This window comes from Ranitomeya variabilis, chromosome 2, assembly GCF_051348905.1.
Source record: "Ranitomeya variabilis isolate aRanVar5 chromosome 2, aRanVar5.hap1, whole genome shotgun sequence".
In the NCBI taxonomy this organism is placed as follows: Eukaryota; Metazoa; Chordata; class Amphibia; order Anura; family Dendrobatidae; genus Ranitomeya; species Ranitomeya variabilis.
In genome coordinates this window covers 1,028,154,669-1,028,164,680 of record NC_135233.1, presented here as the reverse complement: position 1 = coordinate 1,028,164,680, position 10,012 = coordinate 1,028,154,669, and the positions used below count along the sequence as shown (strand labels likewise).

Genomic DNA, 10,012 nt, shown 5'->3' with positions numbered 1-10,012 from the left:
AAGTCCTTCAGTGTTTTGAGGAATGCACACGGCTGGTTAGTGCAGACAACGCCGTAATAAGCATGAGCATCCCCCTAATGCGTCTGCTGATGCAAAGTTTGACGCACATAAAGGAGCAGGCGTCTGCACCAGAGGAAGAGGAAAGCCTTGATGACAGTCAGCCATTGTCTGGTCAGGGCAGTGTACAGGACGAGGTAGCGGGCGAAGAGGAGGTGGAGGACGAGGAGGATGATGGGGATGAGTATATTTTTAATGCTGAACCTTTCCCGGGGGCACAGGAAATTGGTTGCGTGTCACGGCCGGGTTCTGGTTTTTTGAGGGACACAAGTGACGTAGATTTGCCTGCAACTGCCCCTCAACCAATCACAACCGGAGATTTGACAACTGGAACTTTGGCCCACATGGCGGATTATGCCTTACGTATCCTAAAAAGGGACACACGCATTACGAAAATGATGAACGATGACGATTACTGGTTGGCCTGCCTCCTTGATCCACGCTATAAAGGCAAATTGCAAAATATTATGCCACATGAGAACTTGGAACTAATATTAGCAACCAAACAATCAACTCTTGTTGACCGTTTGCTTCAGGCATTCCCAGCACACAGCGCACGTGATCGTTCTCACACGAGCTCCAGGGGGCAGCAGACTAGGAGTGTTAGGGGTGCACACATCAGAAGTGGCGTTGGACAGAGGGGTTTTCTGACCAGGTTGTGGAGTGATTTTGCTATGACCGCAGACAGGACAGGTACTGCTGCATCAATTGAAAGTGACAGGAGACAACATTTGTCCAGTATGGTTACTAACTATTTTTCATCCCTTATCGATGTTCTCCCTCAACCGTCATTCCCATTTGATTACTGGGCCTCCAAATTAGACACCTGGCCAGAATTGGCAGAATATGCATTGCAGGAGCTTGCTTGCCCGGCAGCAAGTGTCCTATCAGAAAGAGTATTCAGTGCTGCAGGTTCAATATTAACCGAAAAAAGGACTCGTCTGGCTACCCAAAATGTTGACGATCTAACATTCATTAAAATGAACCACAACTGGATTTCGAAATCTTTTGCCCCACCTTGCCCGGCCGACACCTAGCTTTCCTATGAAAAGCTCTTGCCTGTGAATTACTTTTCTAATGTCTAATTTGCTGCAGCTGATTGTACAGCATACGACATGTTTACACCTCCCTAAATGGCAAAACTCCCCACACGGGGCCGTGGTATCGCGACTTGGCGCAAGCACCCGTGAGACTGCTGTTTGTCTGAAGAGGTGGGTGTGCTCGCTTTTGGTTGACGGCATTGCTACTGGGTCCCTCATAGTACAATGTAGTGTCTCTGGCGGTGGCGGTGCGCACCCAACGTCAGACACACCGTTGTAACATGAGGGGCCCTGGGGCGGTCCCGCCGGCCTCTAGAGAGTTCCCCCCTACCCCAGCTCAAAATGTGCTCTACCACATGCAAAATTATGTCGCACAGCTCCACCAATCTTTAGTCTATTCGCTGACATCATTCAATGTCTGGCACTGACAATACAAATTTGTAGACATCTATGATGCAACTTAAAGTAGTCTGTGTCTGTGTCCTATATTGGCACCATTAAATAGTTACTGCCAAATTACTATGTCAGAAACTCAGTAGATGAGCCCACCCCTGTACCTAAGTATGCCACCTTTTTTTTTGTTTTGGTTGTTTTGCGAGACATTAACATCTATTTATATTTTGGGAGTACTGGGACAGACACTCCTTGCACTACTCCTCCACTCACCACCAAGCTGCCTGTGTATCCATGTAACCGCTGTAAAGCTGCCATGAGCCTATTGTTTGTTATTTTAGGCCTTTGATAGCCTGTCTGCGGTCCCTACTTTAAATACTCCTCCACTCATCACCAGCTGCCTGCCCGTGTATCCATGTAACCGCTGTAAAACTGCCATGAGCCTATTGTTTGTTATTTTAGGCCTTTGATAGCCTGTCTGCGGTCCCTACTTTAAATACTCCTCCACTCACCACCAAGCTGCCTGTGTATCCATGTAACCGCTGTAAAACTGCCATGAGCCTATTGTTTGTTATTTTAGGCCTTTGATAGCCTGTCTGCGGTCCCTACTTTAAATACTCCTCCACTCATCACCAGCTGCCTGCCCGTGTATCCATGTAACCGCTGTAAAGCTGCCATGAGCCTATTGTTTGTTATTTTAGGCCTTTGATAGCCTGTCTGCGGTCCCTACTTTAAATACTCCTCCACTCACCACCAAGCTGCCTGTGTATCCATGTAACCGCTGTAAAACTGCCATGAGCCTATTGTTTGTTATTTTAGGCCTTTGATAGCCTGTCTGCGGTCCCTACTTTAAATACTCCTCCACTCATCACCAGCTGCCTGTGTATCCATGTAACCGCTGTAAAACTGCCATGAGCCTATTGTTTGTTATTTTAGGCCTTTGATAGCCTGTCTGCGGTCCCTACTTTAAATACTCCTCCACTCATCACCAGCTGCCTGCCCGTGTATCCATGTAACCGCTGTAAAACTGCCATGAGCCTATTGTTTGTTATTTTAGGCCTTTGATAGCCTGTCTGCGGTCCCTACTTTAAATACTCCTCCACTCACCACCAAGCTGCCTGTGTATCCATGTAACCGCTGTAAAACTGCCATGAGCCTATTGTTTGTTATTTTAGGCCTTTGATAGCCTGTCTACGGTCCCTACTTTAAATACTCCTCCACTCATCACCAGCTGCCTGCCCGTGTATCCATGTAACCGCTGTAAAACTGCCATGAGCCTATTGTTTGTTATTTTAGGCCTTTGATAGCCTGTCTGCGGTCCCTACTTTAAATACTCCTCCACTCATCACCAGCTGCCTGCCCGTGTATCCATGTAACCGCTGTAAAACTGCCATGAGCCTATTGTTTGTTATTTTAGGCCTTTGATAGCCTGTCTGCGGTCCCTCCTTCCACTAGGCCTCCACTGACCAGACCACTGCTGCCCGTGTACCCCTGGAACCAATTTTAAAGTGCCTACAGCCAGCCCATTTTATTGTGTTAGGCCTTCGAAGCCTGTCTGCGGTCCCTCCTTCCACTAGGCCTCCACTGACCAGACCACTGCTGCCCGTGTACCCCTGGAACCAATTTTAAAGTGCCTACAGCCAGCCCATTTTATTGTGTTAGGCCTTTGAAGCCTGTCTGCGGTCCCTCCTTCCACTAGGCCTCCACTGACCAGACCACTGCTGCCCGTGTACCCCTGGAACCAATTTTAAAGTGCCTACAGCCAGCCCATTTTATTGTGTTAGGCCTTTGAAGCCTGTCTGCGGTCCCTCCTTCCAATAGGCCTACACTGACAAAGGTACACCTGACAACAGACACATGGACCTGTAGGCATGGCCACGGAAGGTTACGTGTCCTTTGTGGCTCAATGGGTTAATGTATTGGATGCATGGTCCACACAGGGGACAGCCTGCTAAGTCTGTATGCAGTCCCTAATTCAAGTTGTCCTCAACTGAATAAAGCTGAGCTTCTACCTTCTGGCTCTCATTAAGTGTTTTTTAAAAAACAAAATGGTGGTTCCGGCCTACTAACGGTGTCTGCCCCTGCCTGGTGTTGCCCTCAACTGAATAAAGCTGAGCTTCAACCTTCTGGCTCTCATTAAGTGTTTTTTAAAAAACAAAATGGTGGCTAGGGCCTACTAACGGCTTCTGCCCCTCCCTGGTGTTGCCCTCAACTGAATAAAGCTGAGCTTCTACCTTCCGGCTCTGATTAACTGCTGTTTTTAAACAAAATGGTGGTTCCGGCCTACTAACGGTGTCTGCCCCTGCCTGGTGTTGCCCTCAACTGAATAAAGCTGAGCTTCAACCTTCTGGCTCTCATTAAGTGTTTTTTAAAAAACAAAATGGTGGTTAGGGCCTACTAACGGCTTCTGCCCCTCCCTGGTGTTGCCCTCAACTGAATAAAGCTGAGCTTCTACCTTCCGGCTCTGATTAACTGCTGTTTTTAAACAAAATGGTGGTTCCGGCCTACTAACGGTGTCTGCCCCTGCCTGGTGTTGCCCTCAACTGAATAAAGCTGAGCTTCAACCTTCTGGCTCTCATTAAGTGTTTTTTAAAAAACAAAATGGTGGTTAGGGCCTACTAACGGCTTCTGCCCCTCCCTGGTGTTGCCCTCAACTGAATAAAGCTGAGCTTCTACCTTCCGGCTCTGATTAACTGCTGTTTTTAAACAAAATGGTGGTTAGGGCCTACTAACGGCTTCTGCCCCTCCCTGGTGTTGCCCTCAACTGAATAAAGCTGAGCTTCTACCTTCCGGCTCTGATTAACTGCTGTTTTTAAACAAAATAGTGGTTCCGGCCTACTAACGGTGTCTGCCCCTGCCTGGTGTTGCCCTCAACTGAATAAAGCTGAGCTTCAACCTTCTGGCTCTCATTAAGTGTTTTTTAAAAAACAAAATGGTGGTTAGGGCCTACTAACGGCTTCTGCCCCTCCCTGGTGTTGCCCTCAACTGAATAAAGCTGAGCTTCTACCTTCCGGCTCTGATTAACTGCTGTTTTTAAACAAAATGGTGGTTCCGGCCTACTAACGGTGTCTGCCCCTGCCTGGTGTTGCCCTCAACTGAATAAAGCTGAGCTTCAACCTTCTGGCTCTCATTAAGTGTTTTTTAAAAAACAAAATGGTGGTTAGGGCCTACTAACGGCTTCTGCCCCTCCCTGGTGTTGCCCTCAACTGAATAAAGCTGAGCTTCTACCTTCCGGCTCTGATTAACTGCTGTTTTTAAACAAAATGGTGGTTAGGGCCTACTAACGGCTTCTGCCCCTCCCTGGTGTTGCCCTCAACTGAATAAAGCTGAGCTTCTACCTTCCGGCTCTGATTAACTGCTGTTTTTAAACAAAATGGTGGTTCCGGCCTACTAACGGTGTCTGCCCCTGCCTGGTGTTGCCCTCAACTGAATAAAGCTGAGCTTCAACCTTCTGGCTCTCATTAAGTGTTTTTTAAAAAACAAAATGGTGGTTAGGGCCTACTAACGGCTTCTGCCCCTCCCTGGTGTTGCCCTCAACTGAATAAAGCTGAGCTTCTACCTTCCGGCTCTGATTAACTGCTGTTTTTAAACAAAATGGTGGTTCCGGCCTACTAACGGTGTCTGCCCCTGCCTGGTGTTGCCCTCAACTGAATAAAGCTGAGCTTCAACCTTCTGGCTCTCATTAAGTGTTTTTTAAAAAACAAAATGGTGGTTAGGGCCTACTAACGGCTTCTGCCCCTCCCTGGTGTTGCCCTCAACTGAATAAAGCTGAGCTTCTACCTTCCGGCTCTGATTAACTGCTGTTTTTAAACAAAATGGTGGTTCCGGCCTACTAACGGTGTCTGCCCCTGCCTGGTGTTGCCCTCAACTGAATAAAGCTGAGCTTCAACCTTCTGGCTCTCATTAAGTGTTTTTTAAAAAACAAAATGGTGGTTAGGGCCTACTAACGGCTTCTGTCCCTCCCTGGTGTTGCCCTCAACTGAATAAAGCTGAGCTTCAACCTTCTGGCTCTCATTAAGTGTTTTTTAAAAAACAAAATGGTGGTTCCGGCCTACTAACGGTGTCTGCCCCTGCCTGGTGTTGCCCTCAACTGAATAAAGCTGAGCTTCAACCTTCTGGCTCTCATTGTTTTTTAAAAAACAAAATGGTGTTTAGGGCCTACTAACGGTGTCTGCCCCTCCCTGGTGTTGCCCTCAACTGAATAAAGCTGAGCTTCAACCTTCTGGCTCTCATTAAGTGTTTTTTAAAAAACAAAATGGTGGTTAGGGCCTACTAACGGTGTCTGCCCCTCCCTGGTGTTGTCCTCAACTGAACAAAGCTGAGCTTCCACATTCTGGCTTTCGGCCTATACTATCAGATATTAAACTGCATTTGGCCTACTAGTGTGGTTAGGCCCTTGAAACAGTGTCTGCTGCTCTTGGGTTTGCTACTCCACTGAACAAAGCAATGCCGCCTGTTTAGTCCTGTTACCAATTTTGATCTGCATTTAGCCTACTTTATTCTTTGGCCCTATATCTGTTTCCTCATCATCCTGCCCATTGCCCAGCCACTGCTAGATGAGTCTGCTGGTACATTGACCTAGACCACTACATTCCCCTTGTACTCTACACAGCCAGAATCTGACCCTGCTGAAAGTAAGGTTCCCCTTCCCGCATATTATACCACCTTACACAGGGACAAAGAGGAAGGTGCAGATGAAAGTGCAGGTTCCTTCATCAGGTGGGGGGGCATACTCGTTGGCGACGTCACTGGCACAGGGCCACTCAGAGTACGCAAAAGTGTCGCTGCTGGTGGGAGGCGCCCCCGCCATGCAAACACACCGCCGTACTTTGAGGGGCCCTGTGCCAGTGCCAATGCGAACGAGTGGGCCCCCCCTGCTTGCTCAGGATCACAGCACTTGCAACGTTGAAATACTTACCTCTCCCTGCTCCACCGCCATGACGTAGTCCATGTTTCCTGGGCCCACTAAAACCTTGAACCAGCCCTACCCCCACAACTTTTGCCAAATGACCCCCAATTTCCAGTGCCCAACTATTATTATAAAGTTAATTAAGATTGACAAGCTTCAGAAAACAAGAATGGATGTTTTTGGCAGTAAAATGTGCACTGTAGGTGTTTTTCTGGCCTCCACTCACTGCCGGCTATGCTTCCCCATTGACTTGCATTGGGTTTCGTGTTTCGGTCGATCCCCGACTTTTAGCGATAATCGGCCGACTTCACTCGACTCGACTCTGGACTAAATCGGGTTTCACAAAACCAGACTCGATCTTAAAAAAATGAAAGTCGCTCAACCCTATTCACCAGCAATAACTATGGATTTTATCGTGAATATTCCAGCAGTCCCTCTATATTGTGTATATGCCGGAAGTAGAATGTTGGTGAAAACAGACGTAGCAGAGCTGAGTTAGTTCACAGTCACCATGTTGGGTTTAAGGGAAACTAATGAGTGATTTTAATTTAACCATTTGTCACATTGCACAAAGAGAAAAGCTCATTAACCATTTCAGCTCTGCTGCATCTGTAACTTCTGCTGGGGATATTTATCACGATTCACGACTACGATCTGGATGGAGCATTTGGTCTATAAATATGGTGTAGTGGTTACAGCTCCCAGGGTGTCAGTGATAAGACTGTGTGTGTTCTCCCCCTCCCCCAACACCACCAAAAAAAGTAATTACCAAGCTTTAGATTCCCTGACATTTGTCTGCTGCTAATTCACTGATTAATCTCATTAATGTGATTATAGCAGGATTTGGAGCTGGCTGTCATTGTTCTGTAGACACTGCCATCAGTCCTGAGAGCTGCCATCACTGTCTGCTGCTGTTGAGGTCTCATGGCTCTTCCTATTCCAGCACCAGGAGCTGTCCAGTGCTGACAGCAGAGAGGAACCGTAGGCACAGTGTACAGGCCGTGTTCACACAGGGCTCCTGGTCAGTGCACAGGCCGTGTTCACACAGGGCTCCTGGTCAGTGTACAGGCCGTGTTCACACAGGGCTCCTGGTCAGTGTACAGGCCGTGTTCACACAGGGCTCCTGGTCAGTGCACAGGCCGTGTTCACACAGGGCTCCTGGTCAGTGCGCAGGCCGTGTTCACACAGGGCTCCTGGTCAGTGCACAGGCCGTGTTCACACAGGGCTCCTGGTCAGTGCACAGGCCGTGTTCACACAGGGCTCCTGGTCAGTGTACGGGCCGTGTTCACACAGGGCTCCTGGTCAGTGCGCAGGCCGTGTTCACACAGGGCTCCTGGTCAGTGCGCAGGCCGTGTTCACACAGGGCTCCTGGTCAGTGCACAGGCCGTGTTCACACAGGGCTCCTGGTCAGTGCGCAGGCCGTGTTCACACAGGGCTCCTGGTCAGTGTACAGGCTGTGTTCACACAGGGCTCCTGGTCAGTGTACAGGCCGTGTTCACACAGGGCTCCTGGTCAGTGTACGGGCCGTGTTCACACAGGGCTCCTGGTCAGTGCACGGGCCGTGTTCATACAGGGCTCCTGGTCAGTGCGCAGGCCGTGTTCACACAGGGCTCCTGGTCAGTGTACAGGCCGTGTTCACACAGGGCTCCTGGTCAGTGTACGGGCCGTGTTCACACAGGGCTCCTGGTCAGTGCGCAGGCCGTGTTCACACAGGGCTCCTGGTCAGTGCACAGGCCGTGTTCACACAGGGCTCCTGGTCAGTGTACGGGCCGTGTTCACACAGGGCTCCTGGTCAGTGCACAGGCCGTGTTCACACAGGGCTCCTGGTCAGTGTACAGGCCGTGTTCACACAGGGCTCCTGGTCAGTGTACGGGCCGTGTTCACACAGGGCTCCTGGTCAGTGCACAGGCCGTGTTCACACAGGGCTCCTAGTCAGTGTACAGGCCTTCACACAGGGCTCCTGGTCAGTGCGCAGGCCGTGTTCACACAGGGCTCCTGGTCAGTGTACAGGCCGTGTTCACACAGGGCTCCTGGTCAGTGCACAGGCCGTGTTCACACAGGGCTCCTGGTCAGTGTACGGGCCGTGTTCACACAGGGCTCCTGGTCAGTGTACAGGCCGTGTTCACACAGGGCTCCTGGTCAGTGTACGTGCCGTGTTCACACAGGGCTCCTGGTCAGTGTACGGGCCGTGTTCACACAGGGCTCCTGGTCAGTGCACAGGCCGTGTTCACACAGGGCTCCTGGTCAGTGCACAGGCCGTGTTCACACAGGGCTCCTGGTCAGTGTACGGGCCGTGTTCACACAGGGCTCCTGGTCAGTGCACGGGCCGTGTTCACACAGGGCTCCTGGTAAGTGTACGGGCCGTGTTCACACAGGGCTCCTGGTCAGTGTACGGGCCGTGTTCACACAGGGCTCCTGGTCAGTGTACAGGCCGTGTTCACACAGGGCTCCTGGTCAGTGCACAGGCCGTGTTCACACAGGGCTCCTGGTCAGTGCGCAGGCCGTGTTCACACAGGGCTCCTGGTCAGTGCACAGGCAGTGTTCACACAGGGCTCCTGACATCCACCATCTTTACTGGAGCATTGCAAGTTACACTGTGGAGACTGTGATAGGGCAACATACAAGGAGTGAGCAAAGTACTCCAAATGTGCACACAAATCCTCTAATATAAAACTTTACAGCAACCAGCAGCCTAAAACTGAAGGTGCTGCGAGTAGTAACCAACACAACGGCCTTCTTATTAACGGCGACACTTCCGGTGCTGAGTGTGCGGTAACCAACAAAATGTCTCCCTTCATATCAGCGACACTTCCGGTGCTGAGTTTATGGTAATCAATAAAATGGCTTTCTTCCCTTGTTATCGGCGACACTTCCGGCGCTGCGCGTGTGGTAACCAATACAATGGCTCCCTTGTTATCTGCGACAGTTCCAGTGCTGCGCGTGTGGTAACCAACATAATGGCTTCCTTGTTACAGGCGACATTTCTGTTATTACACTAGTTTGATGCAGAGGGCGGGGGATGGGCTATACTTCATGTCCTGTTTCCTCACTCTCGTCTCTGTGCATGTGACAGGAGCCCGGGGAGAGTATGGTACAGGCCTGGTTTATGGACGACTCTGGGGAGGACCAGAGGAAACCTCACCAGCTGCAGCCCAACCAGCCGGCGTCAGAGCAGGAGCTGCAGCAGCTGGGAGTGTACTACTACAAGGTGAGAGTACCATACCCCCCAACTGTTGAAGATGGGAAAGAGGGAGAAAGTTCACCCATTCATAATTAGTAACACCCATATCCACGTCCCAACCACACCTATTTAGCACTGCTGATCACACTGTTTAATATACAATAATCATAAACAAAAAAATATGGCCACACAGTGCTCCATACTGTATAATGACCGCACATGATGCTCCATACTGTATAATGGCCACACATGATGCTCCATACTGTATAATGACCGCACATGATGCTCCATACTGTATAATGACCGCACATGATGCTCCATACTGTATAATGGCCGCACATGACGCTCCATACTGTATACTGGCTGCACATGATGCTCCATACTGTATAATGACCGCATGCATACCGTATAATGGCCGCACATGATGCTCCA

The 10,012-nt window shown here is 49.9% G+C and overlaps 1 protein-coding gene across 1 annotated transcript in view; it reads left to right on the top strand.

Moving 5' to 3' along the window:
* Nucleotides 1-9,341: 9,341 nt before the first annotated feature.
* The window catches only part of ADI1 (acireductone dioxygenase 1), a 42,603-nt gene continuing 41,932 nt past the window's right edge, over nt 9,342-10,012 (top strand). Inside the window, exon 1 of the mRNA XM_077291376.1 lies at nt 9,342-9,607. Coding sequence (XP_077147491.1) covers nt 9,488-9,607 — 120 coding nt within the window. The 5' untranslated portion in view covers nt 9,342-9,487. The remainder of the gene's footprint in view (nt 9,608-10,012) is intronic.